This window comes from Pygoscelis adeliae, unplaced genomic scaffold (assembly GCF_000699105.1).
Source record: "Pygoscelis adeliae isolate BGI_AS28 unplaced genomic scaffold, ASM69910v1 Scaffold199, whole genome shotgun sequence".
NCBI lineage: Eukaryota > Metazoa > Chordata > Aves > Sphenisciformes > Spheniscidae > Pygoscelis > Pygoscelis adeliae.
In genome coordinates, this window is record NW_008825495.1 from 1400078 (window position 1) to 1421818 (window position 21741).

A 21741-nucleotide genomic window follows, 5' to 3' on the forward strand; every position below is an offset into this window, starting at 1 on the left:
ATAAACTGCAGGGGGGGGGGAAATGTAGGGAGATTTTTGGGGTTTTAATTCAAATTTGAGTCGCAGGGAAAAGAAAGAAACTTGACTATGGGTGAGTGAAATGTGCTGGCCCTTAGCAAGCAATTTTCAGTACTTTAATTTAGTAAAGGTCTCCTCTCCTGTGTGCTTACTGTATGTTTCCAAAGCAGGGACTCAACCTTTGTTCCTCCATCAGTCCAGCCCCCTCCTCCCTTCTTGGCCTAGCTTGCAGAGTTGGACAGTTTTAGCTTGTAACATGCTCCTCCAAAGACCCACACAGCACTGGGCTAGGATGCCCAGAACTGGGGCGGGGAGGGGCACCCTTCTTGTCCTAGCCCCATGCACACAAGCCTGGAAGGGCAAACCCACTTAGGGCCATATCTCTTGCATGTGCCACATGTCCTTGCTTGGTCCAATGTGTGACTTGCTGATCACATCTTGTGCATGAGGGGGGTCTGGGAGCAGGAAAGAGACGCAGATCTCTTTCTCATCCTGGAAGTCCATGTGTTTAAATGAGTGTCGTGGTTTAACCTCAGCTGGCAACTGAGCACCACACAGCCGCTTGCTCACTCTCCCCCCACCCCAGTGGGATGGGGAAGAGAACTGGAAGAATAGAAGTGAGAAAGCTTGTGGGTTGACATAAGAACAGTTTAATAATTGAAATAAAATAGTAATAACAATAATAATAAAAATATACAAAGCAAGTGATGCATGATGCAACTGCTCACCACCTGCCGACCGATGCCCAGCCAGTTCCCGAGCAGAGGTACGGCATGTCCCTTTGGCCAGTTTGGGTCAGCTGTCCTGGCTGTGCCCCCTCCCAGCTTCTTGTGCACCTGCAGCCTTCTCAGTCGGTAGAGCATGGGAAGCTGAAAAGTCCTTGACTAGTGTAAGCACTACTTAGCAACAACTAAAACATGGGTGTGTTATCAACATTATTCCATCCTAAATCCAAAACACAGCACTGTACCAGCTGCTAGGAAGGAAATTAACTCTATCCCAGCCAAAACCAGAACAATGAGTTTTGCTCTAACGCTGTGCGACCCGGGCTGTGGCCCATTTCCCACTCGCATCCTCTGCTCTGACCCCTGCATGCGTGACCTGCAGGGCCTGAGGTTTACCCTGGCAGGTGCCCTGGCAGGCGTGACATTGGCAGGTGGGCTTCTCCTGAGCTGTGTGCAGACGTGGGGTCTAGCTTGTGTCGTTCCTTTCTGTCTTCAGCGAAGGATTCACATGTATGTAACATTCATGTTTTAAAACAGATATGTATTGTAAATCAGCAATGCTGAAAGTGGCCTACCGTGAGAAAGGGAAGTGCTTCTTTCTGTTGTAAAATAAATTGAAACAATAGAAATAATTAATAAGGAAATAATTCATAAAAACAAGCAAAACAGTGAAGTACTGAAATGTTCTTGCTAATTTTGACCTGAGTGAAGAAGTGTAAGGTTATGGAGGGGGAGAGATTAGGTGTTTCCTGAATAAGTCATGTGCACCTGCACTGGGAATCCTGAGTTCAGTCCTGAATTTGTTCTTATTACAAATATGAGAGATTTTAGAGATTAGCAACAAAAAATTCAAGGCACTGGCATGTCTTATGTAAATGAAAAATGTTTGAAAGAGCCTATTTGATAAGTAACAGCGGAAAGGTGCAATTCTTTAGATATGTAATGATAGAGGCAATGAGGGCTTGTGTATGCATACAAGGTGAATGTTAAGTATAACTCCCACTAGTTATACTGGGGACCTAATTTAGATGATACAGCAATTATTTCTACTGATAATGTTGCTATCATATGGGAAATAAATAAATAAATAAAACCGTTTCTTATACAGAATTTCTCTACACAGAGATTTTACTGATGTAACTCTGCAAGAAAAATTATGAACTGACTGAAATAGCTACCTTGGTACAACAGTCAAGTGTATAGGCCAGAATTTGAAAAAAAAACCCCAACCATAGAGGATAGGAAATACTGATATAAATAAACAAACAAGATTTTTAGAAAAGGAATGAGGGGTGAAGACGGGGAAGAAACCTTCTCAGTGTAGGGGCTTTTTTAATGCCGTATTTCCTACTGTAGGAAGTAAAATCGGTAAATATTCCATTGAGACCGATCCTGAACTTGCATACTATTTGATCTCACATCTGAGTAGTTTTATTTTAGAAGACTCACTCTAAAGCATATGAGGAGTTCTTTTAACTGGATTTTTAGTGGAAGGAGAACTGGATTGCTTTACTTGCTTGACTTGTTAAATTATATCTTGTCTGAACAGTGTAAGTTTCTCATGTAGTTCTTGCAGAAAACTGTACTGATGAGGAAGCCCTTCGCAAAATACTCAGTTTAGAATATCTAGCTGAAATCTACTAATTATAGTCATCCTCCCCCATCTCTTTTCAGTGATGACAAATTCCGTAGTTTTACAGGATAATTTCGTCCAACTTCCTCTTCTCCCTATTTTCATTCTAAATTGTTACTAACACCCTGTTAGCCATCTTCTTCTGTTCAGTCAACCGAGTTTCTTGAACCTTCAATTGACTAATCCTGCTTTTATGGGAGATTGAATGCAAGAATTGTATCTTATTAGTGAAGAAATCTAACAGAACAGTTTTGTTCTGTGCAAGGGCCACAGTTAGTTCTCTTGGCTAAAAAATAAATGCTTTTATAATTCAAACACATGGGAATAAAGTGTAAGTACCATGGAAAACAGCCAAGTAATCTAAATCAAGCTAAAGTATGTTTCATAGCTACCAAATTTCTGTACAGTCGTAATAACCACTAAATTCCTGTTTATGTATCGTAGACTGAAATACCTATTTTTGTCTTTTTCAGATATCATAACCTTAAGAATGCAGTTGGTTTGCCAGAGAGTTGGCACTTGTTCTTCATGTTTGAAGAGACAACTAAATGGCTTCCTGGGATTAATTAAATGGCAAAGAAGACTGGTTCCTGCTTGTGTCAGAACTATTTACAGTGAGACGGGGAAATGGGAAAACAGCTATGGGTTGGAGACAAGAAAAAGAGTTGAAAATTGGTGGCATCCAAGAATAAAGGATCAGTTCTGCAAAATTTCAGAAACTGATGTAAGCATTATGAGAATTTTGGAAATTACATGTTTGATATTTTTGTTTTCTCAGAATGGAATTAATTGAAAATTACTTAGTACTGTTGACTGATAATGATGAGATGTATATTACATTTCAGGGGAAAATACTTTTATATGATAGATTATTAAAAACAGTTGATGAAATAGGTAGAAAAATAATAATAAAATCCTGAGGAAAAACACAGTCAGCAAAGTATGAGCTTGTAAATTTAGGAAGTGTTTAAGCAATCAATTCTTTCTTTGTGTATTATACCACATTTAGGAATTAATTATTTAAAGTATTAAAATAAACATCTACATTCGTAACTTTTGTAAACAATTAATTGTAAACGATTAATTTTCTAAAGATCTTGTTCCCAATGGTGACACTACGCACTAACTCATTAAAATGTGTGTTAAGGGAAGATGATTTTTTAAGAATATTTTCTGGTTTACAGTGTCTTAGAAATAATGAGTGACTTGCAGAAAAAAAAAGTTTTCTCATGCAATAAAAGATCTTGAAAACAATTGTAATCTCAGTCTCTGACTCTTTTTGCCTTCACAGCTATGCTCAGTCCCATAGGTATAAAAAGTTTTGTGCCCCTTCATGTTTGTTTGTCCTTCTTTCCTAAAATGTGCCCCCTCTCCATACAAAAGATTGATTCTATCAAAGTGTCAAAGAGAAAAGGGGCTTGCTTTTTTCCGAGTAAGAAAGCTGAGGTGAGAATGGTGTATTTGCATACAGGTGGCAGGGAAAGCATTAATTTAGGCTTGTGTCTTTAATATCTGACAATACATGTATACATAGGTACCATATATATATCATACATATGCTAAGTTCTAAATTGTATTTTTAATGATATTTTTGTTTTATCCTTACAGTTGAAGTTTAATAACATCTCATATTAAGAGGCAAATAGTGTGTAGTACAGTGAGGTATTCAGATTGTTTCTAATTTTGCTATTATTGGACAAAAGCAATAAAGAAGTAATATTTGATAAATATGAATAGAGTTTGGTTCAGAATAGCTGCCCATAATTTTTTTTTTTGCATTATTAAGAAAAATAATGTAGGAACTTATCAAGCATGTATCAATGATAAATTCAATGGTAATCAAGACGTATTAGGAATAATTTACGTGAGAGAGAGAATGTTTGATTTCTTCGTAACTTTTGTCAATTTACTCAAACGTAACAAATTTTTATTTTCTTTTTACTATGCAAGATACTGCTTGTAAGATGTCTTTGAATCTGAGCATACATAATGGAACCGAACAGTTTCACTTCAGTGGATGTTCATGCAATTGCAAATGATTGAGTTAGTCACTCAGTGAGTTACTGCAGTTCAGCTGACAAAAAGCAACTGGCCCTGAGTGAGCTCCACGGTTGTTGTAAATACAGAGTAAAACAATTAATTAATCTGTCATGTTTTCATTTTTTGGTGGGACAGATGCTATGGTAGGGAATGGTGATATGTTAAGCTGCAGTTATGTTAATATATCTTTTGTTGAGTAAAAATTGATTAAAAACAATTTTCAAGTGTCATATAAATACCAATATAAATTGATGACACGTCAGCAAAGTCTGGTAAAACCTCTGCATTTACAGCCCCAAAGAATTTGATCCTAGGAACTTTGTCAGTGCTCACTTGGATCAGTTCCAGCAGAACCTTGTGTCTTGTCATGGCACCGTGTAGTTTATAATATGTGCATGTATTTATTCAAGTGAAATGCTAACTCATGTAGTTACAACTTTCAAAAAATTTCTTTCTAGAAATCAAGACCAAAATTTTATGTGCTTTCTATGTTCCCGTATCCTTCTGGAAAGCTTCACATGGGACATGTTCGTGTCTACACCATCAGTGATGCAGTAGCTCGGTTCCAGAAAATGAGAGGGATGCAGGTAAGAAAAGATCGGCAGTAGGACTGGGTGTTTTTTTGATGTTCTAATATCACAATTGGTCAGGAAATTAGTATGTTCCAAAATCCATGAAGGTGAAGGCTTAGTTGGAATATATGCTATAAATGCATAGATAATGACCTGTGGAGCTTTGAGTATTGAAATTTGAGACTTTTTTAAAACAGGTGGTGTTCAGAACTCAATGGTTGATAACAAATCGTTAGAAGTTATCTCAAATGATACAGCTGAAGCTGTATCAGCTACCTGAATCTATTGATGTACGGCACAGTGTCGACGAGATGTGTGGGCCACACCAATTCTATGAGAGGAGACTGAAGACCCTACTGCCACCTAGGTGGGAGAAGAAAGTGTAGCTGACAAGAAAAAACAGACACCACAGAAATCGACTCCTTTCACCTCTTCTGCTCCTGACAAAAGGTTGATGTCCTTTGTCAGACTTGGAGGGGACATCCTACTCCTCTGTGCCAGCTTGGAGGGAAACCCTTTCTCGTAACTGCTCTAAGTCAGATGGACGGGGTCCCATCACATGTCACGTCACCTGGGTGTAACTCTAGAAATTTCTGTTCTGTAGTGGCTGACCCCTTGACTTCCGTATTTCAGCCTTGCTCATACGTACAAAACGCTGTCTTCTGAGGGTGCAAGTCTATGAAGTAGGCTAAGACTAACTGCTTGCCACATCTGCAAGGAGAAATCACACTTTCCCTTCCGCATTCCTTTGTTTCCCAGTCCACCCCATGCCGGCCATAATTTCTCCCTTGCTCCCTTCTCTCTCTCCGGTAGGTAGAAGATGTAGCTGAGAGCCTAGTCCCTGCAGTCTACAGGTGGGATCCTAATTGGTATTCTGCAGTAAAGACTGGCAGGTAAAATTTGAAGGATGTGAGGAAGGTATGGGAGAATTGTGGGGTGAGTGACAACCATATTAAGGGGGAAGATGACATTTGGTAGGGGGAAAATGTTAAGAATCTGGGAAACAGTAGGAAGGAGGAATATGGAAAGAGAATACCCAATTTTAGGGTAGGGAACAAAAGGAAAGAAATAGCTGTAGGCAAGAATCTAGGATGGGACTCAGAAAGGAATTCTCTCTAATGTATGAGAGAGAAGGAGCAGGTCAAGAATATAGGAGTTGGACCTTCAAAAGAGAAGAAAGATGATGAAATGGAGAAATAAATGTTAGTTGCTGGTTGTGGTACTAAGTGCAATTTCCTTGCTACAGGCACTGCAGAAGCGTAGTGTTTCCTGGATTTATCACCATCCATGAGACTCTTAAAGGTATTGTCACTGAATTATTCAGTGTGCTGCCTTTCCAAATACTATGTATTTTATGCCAATGATGAACATACCGTGCACTGAATATGTGCTGTTGCTTTACAGAAATGCGTTCTCATGCTTTTAAAATTACAGGAAAAAGAAATAACTACCTTAGACTTTAAATGAGAAAAAAAAACCCAATGTCTGCTGTGATACTAGTCTTTCCTAACTCCTCTGAATGACCAGGACTTAGATCTCATTAAAAAAACTGAGCCAGCTGGGCTCTTGAAGGGACTTTGGATTCTTGCTTGATGTTAAGACCACTGGAGATGTTATTTCAGGACATAGCTCATCTCTCATCAGTAACAGTGGAGATATCCACTAAATTTCTGTTAGAGAAATGAAATCATGCTTCCTCTTCTACTAGGTAAATGAAGTGAAAATAATTGTCTACATCCAGTAGGATGCTGTAGGTGTTAGCTTTTGAATACAAGGGAAGTAAGCACCTTTAGTAGAAACCTTTGGAGAAAATGAAAAGGTAATATAATTGCAATGAAATACAAGAGCCACTATGAAAGCAAGTTTTTATTTCCACAATTGCCTATTTTTTCCAGAAAAGTTTTGAAAGTCTTTCAAAGTTTTTAAACCTTGTATTTCAGCTTATTTTTACATTTCATGTAAAAATGATTTTGAAGGGTATTAGAGTGCTTGTAGAACATGCTGAATTTCTATAAATACATATATCTTCTGTTGTGTTAACCACTTTGAACATCTATTTATGACTAAAGGTGGGCAGCCAAAGAATTTAACCCTCATGTACGATTAAGAGACATTAAAGATCTCTCAAATGATTTTCTGAGTATGTCAGACTAAGCGCTATTGTGTTAGTGATGTACATTAACTTGCTGGAACGTATATTTACCTTAAAAAAACTTTATTAGCCATGATAATTTCTCCATCACTTAGCATTAAAGTCTTTATAATTGATTTTCTCCTCGCAATTAACTTATCAGCCTCTAGATGTTTTCTCTGGCCGTTGTCACAGTTGTCCAATCTGTTAAAGATTTCTTTATTGTGATGGTTATAGGCTATGACATGGTTATGTCTTATCATACATAAAATTTACCCAAGAAAAATGTTTTTCCCTGTATTCAGGGAATTACTGGAATTCTTCAGTACAGAAAGTATGCATAATTTTGAAGTTATTCTATTGATTTTTTTTCTTTATGGAAATTCAGCTTTAATATTGCATGTTTGAAAGTTCAGGGACTGCTAATTTTTCCCAAGTCAAAATTCTAAGTAGAAATGAATGCATTTCAGGTATTAAAGGCAAGTTTAGGATAAGATTTTTGAGTAGTAATTGCTTCCATCATTTCCAAACTAACAAAAAGCAAGAGTCATTGAAAATAATCTTAGGAACTATATCTCTACATATAGATGTAGAACTGACCTTGGTTAGCAAGTCATAAAACTGTGCTAGAAGCAGTACAGGTAGGTTGAAAGTGTTTGTAAGGCAATGAGGAATGATGGGCTGTTACCATGAAAAATACAGGCAAAAACATTCAGAATTACAGTTCCCAGGGAAAACTTCAGACTACAATGTGTATTTGTTGTCTGATGAACAGTGAGGGGAAATACCAGGGAAATATATATGGTGTGTACATAGTTGACTAGTATATATGGTTAGGTGAGAGACTAATGTATGTTGAATAAGTTGGAGATACTTTTCTTAGAGAATGCCTTCATGAGAAAATAATAAATTAGTTTCATATTGATTTAATCTGAACAGGCAAGAATTGTCTTATTTGTTGTAATATTTAAGTAAGGATAAGCCTGAATGCCTTTACAAAGGGATTAGAGCTCCTTTAGTAAATTGGAACCATTCTTTGGAATGCATTCATGTAATTTCTTCATACTGAAGGTAGTTTGAAATCTTAACTGGGAAAGTGTTAAGTAATTTGGATGCTGGTTTTTTGTTTTTCTAAAATGGAACATTAGCATTTCATTTTTCTAGCTGGATAGGATCTGATTTTGTTTCAATTGAAATATTCTAGAGAGTTAATACGCACTGAAATCTACTGCTATTTGCCAGAAACCTGTACTTCACCAGCATTTCAAGTGGGGAAAATAAATATTTGTTGTTCTTTTTTCCCCCTTGTTTTTAGAAGAAATACTGCTTCAACATAAAGCCGTAGATGATACTGGTGACTAAAGACACTGAAAATCAAACAGATTACCTAATGAGCAGCAGTCTTTTCTGCAATACATGACTGGCTGGTCATTTATTAAATGGTGTGCAGGGGTGGGATTCAATGCAAGTGTAACATCGCAATAGGCAGTCACTTTATCAATGTACTGATGACTGATAAGCTTCGCAGAGTCTTCAGTAGGAGGTGCGCGAATGTGCGTATTGCAGTACAGAGGTAATCACCAGAGTTGTATCGATACGGGGCCAGCACATTGATTGTGCCGATGGGTGATGAAGTCCCGTTTGTTTTACCTGAATATCTGACCAGCGGAGCATTGTCTTGTTCCAACACTCCTCAAGTACCGGCAGGCAGTGCATGGGAAACAAACTCTGTCATGCACTTGGATTAGGTTGCTGGGTAAATGATTTGTAGAGTACATCTGTTGTGAGATAAGTTGTTTACATTCCAATTACTGAAGATGAAGTTTGAAGTCTTTGCGTGGGAACTGTAAACCATATAGATTACTTAGCATGAATGCAGTGAGCTAGTCTCTTTCGAAAATATGTTAAGGATAACATTTTTCTTGAAGTGCAATTAAAACAATTTTTGTGTATGGAGAGTTCTAGTCACAGATCTTATTACAAACATATTTCTTTAAAAATGCTATGAAAAAGTAATTTATCTATTTTAAATTACAATTTTGTATCTATTAGTAAACCAATCCAGAACTAAACTGTGAAGTTTCTGGTTGTGTTTTCTCTGTAAATTTACATGCATGTTGTGAATTCAAATGTACGAGTTTTATAAGAAATTAAGAGATTTCTTATTCATTTTTTGAGTGCCATGTACAAATTATAGAGATATTCATGGTGATTTTCACCATGGCAGATTTCCAGTCTGCTGCTGCTTGGGGAAAACGTATTTACCATTGCTTTATCATGCTATCATTATCATGTCTTTGATAAATTTCAAAGTGGATAATTTGTGCCTCTCAGAGGACTGCAAATAATTCCCTTAGCAATCAGTAAACAGAGAGTGATTCAGTTCAATAATTCCTGTGATATCTTTTTAATAAAATTTTGAATTGTAATTGATACCACAGCGAGGCTGTCACATGCAAGTTGTGCAGAAATGAGAATGATCATTGGACAATTCAGGGTGAAATTCCTGTACACTAGGATCAGATTTCTTAATTTATACTTAAACTGCTCCTGATAGATGTGATTAGAATATTGTCAGTGATATTTCCACAATATCAAAAAATGACTTAAACAACATTTTTGTTTTATCCAGAACATCTTTTTTTAAATTGGATGTGTTTTTGTTAATTGTTTTCCTTTTCAGCAGTGACTCATAATACTCTTGAAATTGCAAAAGTGAATGGTATTGAAGAAAGACAGGCAAGTTTAATTAAAACTTTATAATGAATTCATCAGTAGGATGAATTATTTCAAATACAATTCCATTTTCTGATCATCATTAACTGCTATTCTCCACCCTTTTTTTGTGTGAGGCTGTTGTGTCCTTTTGCCAGGCTATTTTCTGTGGTATAAACCAAGTGGAAAGTACTACAAGTATCCTATATGAATTGAATCTTATTTAAATTTAGTTTTCCAGCAGCAAGTGCTGAAAGTGTTAATTAGCTCACTGTGTTTCATTTTGAAAGAAAGAGAGAGAAAACAAGATATTATTTTAAATGCAATTATGTTATACAGGAATGTGTGAGATTAAGGATGTGAGTAACACCTTTGTTTTCTAAATGTTTGTAGTAGTGTGTGGATGTAGAATAATTTCTTATATTTTATGTCTTGTGAGAACAAGAAATAAATGAGAGCATTTTATAAGCAAAGTCATGTTTTGATAGAAATCTGTGTGGGTTGATTATTTTTTAATTTGAAAGTGCCTTATCAGAATGCAAATATGCAGCATTCTGTTGCAGAAAATAATTTAAATAGTCCTTGCTAGAATGTACACACTAGTCAAAAATTCATGATTATAATCTATTTCCAGGTGTGCTTTGTCTGCTTGGGGTTTTTTTTGTTTGGTGGTGGTGGTGGTAATTTTTAGCTGTTGCGTAACAGTGTTTATTACCTAGTACACTTAAAAGATAATCTAGGCTGCATTCAGGTGGAGGTCTTGTATTTAAAATGTGTTGTATCTGTAATCTGTCGATTTACATATCAGATTTTCAACATGTTCAGCCTAATTGTAGGTGGCCAGCGGAAGGAGCAGCCGTCCTCTCCTTCCCCCTCTCCAACCACATGTCCTTACTGTCTGACTTGTGTGTGGTTGCACAATTGTGAGATCAAGTGCAAGGAGGATGACAGAAAGCTGCTGCTGGAGCTGGGGGTGTTTTCTGGCAGCTGGAACTCGTGACCACGGATCACCTATTTTGTCAGCCTTTTTTGGTTAGTTCACGTCGAGTGTGTCCTGGGGCTATAACTAGAGACAAGAATGTAGACTTTGCTGTATTGAGTCAAATCACTAATCTGTCAGCAAACCTCTTCGTTTTCATATGTGGTTCTCTTCTCTTATCACGCATTCTCTGAAATAAATATATTTATTTACAGGCATTTTTGACACTGATTCTGCTGTCTTTCTTAAAATTTAGAATGCATCGATCTGGATGTAAGAAACATGCGTCAGTTCCCTGGTCACAGTTTTGAGACATACTGAGCACATCAGGAGAGCAAACAAGTTCTTTGTTTCCTTACAAGCATTAAGGAAAATTCACTGAATCGTCTGTCCTTGTTATGTTGACGGAGGCAGAGAACTGAGTGTTATGAGATCATTGTCAGCTTTGTGTTATATAGTACCTGCTGATCTTGCCTACTAATGTCAGTGTGATGGGCTGATTGTTATGGCAGTGAATAGATGATAATCTTCTGAAAGGAAGAGCTGAGATCTCAGAAAATAATTAATGGAGTTACTGTGTCTTCCTCTGCTTCGTCCCACAGTCACATTAAGAGCTCTAGCCATTGTTAATGACAGATTTTTGTCCATGCTGTGAAATGATTCTTACAGCGATGCTTCAAGCTAATATGAAGTCAGTCTTTGGGATCTAATATGTTTCAAGATGCAACTGTTTTCCTTTTTAATAATCTGCTCCTGAAAAGAACGCTCAGTGTGGTAGTTATGAAGCGCTTTGTTCCCCACACACTAATAAATTACTTCCTTGCAACTTCATGTTCCTGTGCAAGACATAGTATGTTGAGTGGTAGAAAATGCCAGTCTTTCATAGTTGATCCTGCCAGGTGATGTGAACTTCTGAGGATCTTAAGCCCTCTGTGTTCAAGACTAACCTGGTAGTTCTAACCAGGAAGAGTCTGCCTGTCTTCTTCATCGTGAAGACCAGAAACACACAGCTGCCTTTGGAGATAGTACTGGCTTCTGCTGTCCTAAAATGACTGAAACTATAGCCTGCCTTCTTTTACCAGGTATAGACATCCTAGGACGTATGCAGGCCTCCTAGATATGTTCATTATTTGTTTTTCTTTCTCCTTGTGGCTTAGAGAAAATACTGTCTGTACAGAGAAGCGATGCTTGGAAGAGTGGTCACACTAGTGAGCAGAATTGATCCCTTAGTTGCGTAAGGTTTAGAGAGTGCTGTCAGAAGCAATCAAGTCAGCATTCAAGAAAGTGGATGACTTTTTTTCCTTTTCTTCTGCTCGTCTGTAATGCTGGAGGGAGCAGCCATGTTTTCTGCTAGCTTATGACCAGCCCATCAAGGAGCTACAAGGAATACCCTTTGGTCTTCAAAATTGCTTTCTTCCTATTTTTTCTTTGTTTTGAACAGTTAAACTGTTCCTTTATTCTTTGTGCCAACTTCTGACATGTTAGTAGTATATTTTCTTCTCCCCTGTCTCTTGAGATCTTTGATGCTTTTTAGAACTATATAGTTAATCTCAGCCTTGTGTTTTATGTTGGCTAAGTAGAGTTAAGATGTAACACCAAGTGCTCTGTGGAGAATGTGGCATTTTAACTGTAGATACGGAACATACATTCCAGCCAGAAGCAGCTGACCTATTGTTTAGACAAATGCATTTCACAAACCTTTCAAATCCATTCACGGTAGAGAAGTAAAAGAGACAATAAACTTGAAATCATTTTCTAAACCACTGTGCGTGTTACATTCATCTCTATAGCAACTACATAAATAGATCTATCCTGGAGATTAATTTGAGGATATTTTTAATGTCTCTTTAAATTCAGGTTTCTGATTGAAACGAATTAGCGTATTTCTTCAGCCCTTTAACTTGAGGAATGCTATTGGTTGTTAAATTGAACTGTCTTTTAAATGTGATAAGTGAATACACTGTATGATATTTTTAATATACATGCTAGAATTGGGAAGATCTGTGTGAGCAGATAACTCCTGCTAGCGCTGATAGTACCGTGATAAAATGTCTGCACATTAGCTGTCTGGAGCATCAGTTAGCCCTTTTGGGGAGCCTGGAGCTGGTAGTTAAGCCGTTCTTCCCACATCCTTTTGCTCATGAGTGTGAGGAATGAGATTCTGCCTTGCTTTTGGCTGCCTCTCTATATCCAGGAGATCTTCAGAAGCAAAATTTTACAAAAATTAATCGAGTAGTTTTTTTAATCTCATTTACTGTGCATCAGCTGCTTGTAAAAGAAGGCATTTGTAGCGATGCAAATCTAGTGCATTTGTCTAAACAAACAGGGTTTAAAGAAGAGAAAATATATATTATACATGAAAAAAAAATCTGGTTTATTTCATCATTTCTGTCCAGAGACAGATGGTCAGAAATAGTAGTGGTAAAAAAGAGCTGAGCTGCAGAAACTAATATTTTAGTTTCCTTAAAGTGTCCTTAAAAATTATATTGAGATTTGTAGCCAGCATAAAGTTTACCTTTCTTTTTTCTCTTTTATACCGATAGTTTTCGTTATTGGTGGGGGAGGGAGAGGAGAAGGGCTGGGGAGAGGTGTGCTTCAATGGGGCCTTGTCAAGTGGTTTAGGCTCCAAATGAGATTTTCCACTTAACGCTTACAATGTGAGGAAGTGGGGAGTTAAGAAATCTGACTCTTGTATCTTCTGACACTGTGATACAAGGAACAATAATCTGTCTGATTATAGGGCAAATTTGTAACACAGCATAGCATTCAGATTTCTATTAGATTTATACATAAAAAATGTGCTGTGCATGGACCCTTACTGTACTGGGTTGAATCACATTTGGTCGCAGGTTAATACCTTTGGTTTTGTTGCTGCACCAGCAGAGTAATGATATACAACAGGTTAGTATTTAGGTCAGTATTGAAAACAAGAATGCTGAGGAGTCACATCTGTTAAATTCTGTTGCTTTTACACTAAGCTGGTGCCTAGGGCACCTTTATAAACATGTCTATAAAATATTTTTTATGAAAGAATCCATTGAAGTCAGAGGATTGGAAGGTTTTGGCAAAGAAGAATAAAAATAATTCAAACCAGTGACAAAAGCAGCTCTTACGCTTTGGAAACGAACAGATTTTTTGCATGGAGATAGCTTATGAGATTAGTATTGCTGGGCTTGCTTTCTTATTGCTTGTTTGCTTACATGTCACTGAAAAACAAATTCTTTATATTTTTAAGGGTAAAAATTTTGATTTCTTACAACCTCTAAAATGTTAATCATATTTTGCTATTGTTAAACTTGTGTAACTTTAATCGTAGTTATTGAATTTATAGCACATTTGTAGGTGTAAGAAATGGGATTAGTTTTATCAGGTATCCAATGTATAGGTGTGCTTAATGACAGCATCTTAAGTACTGGCCTTTCCCTGGTTATTAAACAGGTTTTTTGAATACTTACTGTATTGCTAGATTATTCTTCTAAATAATTTGCATGTGAATAGGAAAGATACATATCTGTTTCAACAGAAATTATCTATCATATTTTGTAGTAAACATTTTTTCCACCTTTATTTATTTGTGGTCATGAAATACAATTTGTCAGTCTGCAGTCTATATTTACAAAAGATATTTTAGTAAAATTTGAATAAAACAGTTTTCCCCATCCTCTTCATTTTATCTGTTGGATTTAAGGTTATCATAGGGTATTTTTCTTTCTTTTTTCTTCAACAAAAAAAGAAAAAAAAAGTAGGCTACACATCAGGTACAGATATAAAACCATTGGTTCAATTAGTTTTGCTTGCTTTCTTCTCCTCCTTCTTTAGGATGAATATTTGATTCTGTTTAGCAGTAGCATCAACTGTTAATTTTGACCACCACACAAATTTACAAAGGATTGATTTTTGTCATTGTTAACCTGGTATTGAAATAGTCATGAGGATTTATTACATAGTACTTTAAGGTCCCTCTAACATCACATTGTAGATAGCAAGTATGCTTCATATTCGTCTTTTAAAACTAGCCGTAGTGGGCATGTTTTGAAGAGGTTCGATTCAGGCAACGGAAATGCTGAAATGCAAAACACCGTTCATTATTTAGGGGCCTGTGTGTGTTGTTGATGCTGTTCCAGAAAGTTACGTAAGATCGTGTTTTTCCTTTTTGCTTACAGGTGATGAATCCAATGGGATGGGACGCATTTGGTTTACCAGCAGAAAATGCTGCAGTTGAACATGGGCTTCACCCTGCAAGCTGGACACAAAGGTAGTTTTTAATGAATTTAAGTAATATGACATTGCCACTGTGAATACCTGTGCTGTGGCCCCCATAAACCAAGAAAACAGAGCAAAACCAGTGTAGAAGAAAGATGGTACAGAAAGAACCAGGGTTATTTGCCAATGTTTTATGGGACTTTGCAGATGATTCAGTTTCAGAAACCAAATGTATCAGGATGATTTTCAAGGTTTTCGTCTCAATTACTTTTAACTTGTAAAAAAGTAGAATATTGAAAGAGTGACATTTCCCAAACACCCAAATCAGTGAGTAAGAAATAAATCAGAATTTCATTATGGTGAGTTAAATCTTAGTATAGAATACACAGTTGAAAATTATGAGCTACGTGGATAGATTTACTAGCATTTTTCAGTACCATGCGAAAGAGGAAGATGATAGTTTTTTCATTTGAGACTGGGTCTTGGAAAGTGGTATGCAGCCATTATTGCTGCTGATTTCTGTGAAAATTTTGGGCTTTAGTCCACAGAATTGGGTGTTGTGGTCCCCTAATATTCTTTAAAATGAGTAGAAAGTTATCTAAGTAAACATTAATTTCTATAAATGACTCGGAAACCAATCTTCCTAAGTGAAGGTGTTTGTTGTGCTCTGGGTGCAGAGCCCAACAATGGACCTTGATCCATCTCCTTCTTTGATAATGCTGTTTCTTTTAAGTTTTTTTTCATACTTCTGGTCCCATGTTAAGATACTTGATACTTTTCCAGCTAAAATATGATGGCAACTGATTTCACTTGGGGAGAATGCGTGAGTGCACTACACACAAATTCTGAGTTATTGATGCTCATTTTTAAAAATTTCCTTCATGTATGGTTTAGATGAGAACGTGCGTGAGAACCAGTTACCATCAAGACACAGAAACCTGGTTTTGTTCTTTTGAGAGTCTGAAACATCACTGTGCGGTGTGTTGTGGGCTATCAATTATATTGTAGCACGGTTAGTAAATTGATTTCTGTCTTCCTTCAATAAGCCTACTGAAGCTCAGCTGTAAAATCTACGTATCTGTTTTATCTGAGTGCCTCATTTTTAACTCAATTATCTTGATGGAACCTTCACCAGATAGAGGGTCACTGTGATCCTTACCTACCTGACAAATGAGGCACAGGGAAGTGCAGGTTGTAGTTTTGAGACAACGAGGCTGTCATTAAGTACTTGTGACTACAAAAGGGTCAGTGTTTTCCCCTCCTCTCTACTACATGGTCCCTCCTCACCTGTTGTACTAGCTTTGGCACTGGTAGGACATCTTGTTGAACTGACTCAGCTTGCTAACTCAGAAGAAAGCTGTTCTGCCAGCTGACTTGAGCTGAATTGGCTCAACAGAAAAGCAGTGAGCGTGTGGGGCAGAGAGACTGCAATATCAAAAGTGCCGTATCAGCTCAGCCTGTCTCGTCTGAGCTGTTTGTCTGGGTTGTATCAAAAAGCATGTGGCAGGGCACAGCCTGAGCCGATTCTCTTCTGCTACTTTCTGTGCTCTTCGATTTTTCTCTTTTCTTCTAAAGAGGTGCATGTTGTTCCATACACTTAAAGCAGTTCAGCTAGTAGCTACAAGTACAAAATGTTTTATACTGGAAGAAAATTTTGCTTTGAACATTTCCTTAGTACTGAAAAGAGTGATTGTCTAGTTTTAAGAGTTAAATAATAATATTATAACAACAAACTGAGACAAGTTAGCACATCATCATTGAGACTGATTATAATAACAACCAAATAGGAAAATTATTTACATACCCAGTTTTTTTGATTATGCTAAGGAAGGGAGTTGGTTGTTCATACCGACAATTTAAATTCTGACCACTGAAGTAATTGCTGTCTCCCGTTTTCTCCACTGTCCCTGTGCTGAATGTTTCTCATGCCTGCAGCAGGGATGACTGAACTGGACGTGAAGCTGTGATGGTGTGATAGCAACCTGATGTGTTTTAGTCATCCCTGGAGCAGAGCCAGCCACCCACGTAAAAGGGGGCACACTATAAGCATTTCAACTTGCTTGGTTCAGGAGTGAACAACCAAATTTCAGAGCATCATAATTTTCTGAAGAGGTGATTTAAAATGAGCTCCAATTCCTTCTTATACTCTCAAAGTTAGGAAAAAACCATAAAACAAATTGAAGACAGAGTTACTTACACAAAACACACAAATGTTTGTTAGTAAGAGTTAGTACAGTGGCAGAAGCTTTGTGAAAATACACTGAAATTTGAAATTTTTTTATTGGTACAGTTCATTTGGAGTGGCACTTTAATATAAGCAGTAGTACTGAAAGTACGCTTTCTCCCAGTGGAAGCTGCGAGTCCATAAGAGGATTTCCTGGCATACCTGTACTGATATGACCCTGCTGGCAGGCCTTTTCTCGTGTAACTGGGGCTCTGCAACTGTTAATACGGGATACTTGCATTACTCAGTTATTCGGCAGCGCAAGTTTGTTCTGGATCAGAATTACACGCCTGGTTTCATGACTGTCCAATTAGCCACTGTGGGAGGGTAGATGATACTTTATCTGACATAATCCATTTTAGTAGAAAGTTAAAAGTCCATAAGAAATTTTAAGCAATGTTAAAGTGTATGAATGAATTCACACCGGGTCACTAGTTAATATTGCGTAGTTGTGAGTATTTTAGTAAACTGTATTTAGTACGTTTTCAAACTAAAGCTTCACTGTATATTCTGATGTATCTTATTTTACATTTTGGATATAATCCATCTGGGGCAAGGTCTAGTCCTACAGTTTCACAGTTGACTTAAGTTTATCTATGGCTGTGCTGCCACCAGAAGTTTAGGTCTTCCTTGTCACCTCTCAGGATATACGTTCCCACCATCTCCTTTGTGTTGGCTCAGTTGTTTTTGCAGCCACAGTATTGGTGTGATCAGCCTGTTGATCAGAGGGAAGCAAGAAAACTGGTGGGGGGCTTTTGAAGAACTTTTTGTAGGGCATGTCTTCAGTCAGATGGGTAAGCTGATTGAACTCATCCTATAGCCACACGATGACCAGAGCCAAAGCAAAACACAGCCAGGATAGCATTGCCAGAATAGAGCAGGATTAAGCTGATTGTGGAAGTACATCCTAGTGCATTGTGAAGATATCAGAGTGCCCGTTGGCTCAACTGCAGTAAAGATAAGTAAAAATAATGAGAAGTGGTACTTCAGGAAAGTTTCCCTCAAACTGCAGTGCCGTATTTGCTTTTCAGTTATGCTCGAATCAAGAGAGGAAAAATCATTGTCTTGTACACACAGCCGTTGAAATTGAACCAGAATACACTAGGGACTTTTAAAATTGTTATTTAAGATGAGTATTCTGATAGTTCCTTGAGTTTCGCTGTTAGTGAGATAATAGTGTTTAGAGGTTAACTAGTGCTTTTGATCTCTCAGAACTTTATAAGCACCTGATTTTAAATATGATCCCATGATAGAAATATTTTTAAGTTAATAAATTTTTAAATTTTTTATTTTGCAGTAATATTCAACACATGAGGGAACAGTTTGAAGCATTAGGTCTGTCTTTTACATGGGAAAGGGTAAGATTTTCTTTTTTAAGGGATACTCCTTTTTTGTATGATGGAACATTGAAAAACATGGAATTTCACCATTTTATTTATGATAATATAGATGTCTCTGAAAGTGACCAGTTTAATTTGTTAAACTGTAAAAATACACTTGAAAAAAGTGGGAAATCAAGCTTCTTATCAAACTTCTTTTACTTTGGCATACTAATGGAAACACAAAATCTCAAGGTTTAGGAGAATCTTTCTTTTCTTTAAAGTAATTTCAGTTTTGCATTTTGATTTTTCTCTCTGCTTTTTTTGGCACTTTCAAAGTAGCAATTGTCTGTGTTATAAGTTAGGCAATAGTCTAAACAGATAATTATGAAGCAGCATGCCTTTGTGTTAAGGTATATATGTTTTGGGGAGTGCTTTTTTCAATGTGTATGTTTTTATAATATACTCAAGGTTTAAAAGCTAGTAACTTGAAATGGTGGATTGGTTATGTTATTCTAAATTTGAAGCATAAGTCTGCATTCCTGTAGGTGTTCATATCATGACTGTTTTGGAAAACAGAAATTTTATTTAAAACACTAATGCTTGAGAATCAGGTGTTCACCTTAAAAATCTTACCAACATGATCAGACATAAGCTAATGTCATTTTCAAGATAAAAAATAAATTAATTTTTGAAGCAATTGTAAGGTTATTGCATTTACCAGTGAATCAAAGTCAATCACTACCTTTATAATCTCAGCAACAACTGTTGCTTATTACCTTAATATGATTTTGTATAGAGTGATGGAGATGCTAATCTTGGATTTTTATAGCAGTATTGTAGATCTGAAAAGGAAAAGGATTAGTTTTCTGGCAGTCTGAGACCTGCCATCTGTTTTCTTTAATCTTGAAGGTGAAGTTGTTTATTTGTATGTCTTACATCTAAAAACCATGTTTCATCACGTCATATATATGGCAAGATTTTCAGTATAAGCCTTTTTACAAAGATTTTCGTTTTCTTGATAGCCAAAAAGTTTCTCTGCAAATAAAAGGTTTGTTGTGGAAGGTTTACTGCACACCTTCTTGACAATAATTTTCTTACATTTAAAACTGTTAGTATCTCAGAGATTTTCTGTATGTGTAATACAGCAATACTTCAAAACAGTGAAATCATATGTGTAGGCTGTATTATGGAACACACTGGGGTTGAATGTTGCAGAGTGCCTTTCAAGAAAATTGAGAAAATTCACTTTTGTTTAACCCTTCCATTCTGAAGAAGAGACGGAGAACTGGCAGTATTGAAAACCATGGCAGGAAGTATAAGTATACAGGGAAAAGTAATTTCTCATCTCTGTGCCTGTTCTTTGAGGCTTACCTTCACTTTTCGAGTAAACCATGTTTTGGTTAATGAACTTTCAGAAGTCTCTGAATACTTGTGAAAAGGGCTTGATGCTGTGCAACTTAAGTTAATTTGAACAGCTGTGTAATTAAAATAACTTAGAATGCTCTTAGGGGCACATAGTTTGTGGTTTTGAAAGGTAAGATATTAAAACAGCTAAAAAGTGTTCCTTGAAACACAATGAATTTTGGAGTTTTCACTCCTTAGCTTATTAGTTACATTTTATTTTACCTAGAAAGCCTGCCTTATTAACTGAAGTAAGAGTGACCTGGACGGTAACCATTAGAAATAGATATGTTTATTCATTGCAAAAAATGTATGATGCCTGAAATATATCTGTATTACATGATCTCCAAATGCACGGATATTTGAGCTAGCCATGAAACAACTACCTTTGGAAGTGGCACGGCTAAGCTGTGGCAGAGTGAATATTTCAGGCTGATAAAGCCTGCTTTTCTGCAAGGCTAATTAGGCTGGGCAGAGCATCTTACTGCCTCAGCTGCACTGCTTCTGGGCTAACTCAAGCATCTTTCCACAGCAATGCACTGCGCTGTGCAGGTACTTATCTTAAAAGTGAGCTCTTTGAGGTAAGGAATATTTTGCTTATTATTCTGTACTTTTATGGCACTAAATCAGTGGCTTACAAAATACTGAGACAATGCAAACAAACCCACTAGTGTTAGTGACTCCTATGAAAAATGCAAGAAAAAACCACGTTTTATACGGGTTAGTCTAATTTACCAAGACTATTGTACAAAACAGGAGTTTGTTTTTAATTTAATTTCATTGGTGTTGCTTAAATGTGCTCCTTCATTGTGCTAGAGCATAGTACCTAGCAAATACATGCTGGAGGGAACCCATTCCCCTGCCTTGGATCCCTATTTTAGTGTGCAGTGAATTGCCTTTTTAAAGCACGAACCTTTTATGTTAACTGTCTCTGTCCTCTGTGGCCACCTTAGAGTATATGCCTAGATGATGTAAAGGAAACTTAAGTAAATTTTACCATTTTACAAATGTTAAGGGGAAAAAAAAAGTGTGAAAATAATAAAAAATACATTCTGAATACCTCGTGCATGTAGCTCTGCTGAAGAAGCTGACCGCTTATAAAGTCATGTCTGGTGTTCAGGAAAGTCCTGTCCAGGAATATGAAGACCAGTTGTAGTTTTATTGCTTGGTAAAGTTGTTATGAACAAGTCCCAGTACACTTGGGATACTAGAAGTTTCCTTTTATTTATCTGTTTTTTTTTCATTGTTCTCTCTGTCTTACAAATAAAAATGCAGAAGTATTTTTATGTTGTAGCAGTCGGTGAAATTACTTAACCAGTAAGGCACCACAAATAAGGTATTATTAAAAGCTAATTAGATTATTTCAGAAAGCCAGGTTACAAAGACACTTGAAAATTATTCTCCTAAACAGAAAATGTAAGCAAACTAAAAAATTTAATTAAATGCATAAAATAGCTTTGCAAGTACTTTGCTTTAGAGTAGTTTTGAATACTAATAGTGATCTGATATTTTTTCCCTGAAACATGTAGGTATTTTTAGTGCCTCAAGTAATAAATGTTATATTTTTAAATCACTTCGAAAATGGTGTGATTTTGGGGAGAGATTTTTTAAAAATAATAAATAAGAGAGAGAACATTTCTATTCTGAACTTCTATGTTTGTCAGATTCAGGGTTAAAAAGCTGCAATTTGGGGATGGAAGAAATGTCTCTGAGAGACATTAAAACCACCTGGAAAATAAACAACATTGTGGTTATGTTTTGTTTTTAAGATAACAATA

At 36.7% G+C, this 21741-nt stretch overlaps 1 protein-coding gene across 1 annotated transcript in view; it reads left to right on the forward strand.

Moving 5' to 3' along the window:
- Positions 1–2852: 2852 nt before the first annotated feature.
- The window catches only part of LARS2 (leucyl-tRNA synthetase 2, mitochondrial), a 91744-nt gene continuing 72855 nt past the window's right edge, over positions 2853–21741 (forward strand). The window contains exons 1-4 of the mRNA XM_009331322.1: positions 2853–3100; positions 4875–5003; positions 14977–15068; positions 18538–18598. Of these exons, the coding sequence (XP_009329597.1) occupies positions 2867–3100; positions 4875–5003; positions 14977–15068; positions 18538–18598 (516 nt within the window). The 5' untranslated portion in view covers positions 2853–2866. The remainder of the gene's footprint in view (positions 3101–4874; positions 5004–14976; positions 15069–18537; positions 18599–21741) is intronic.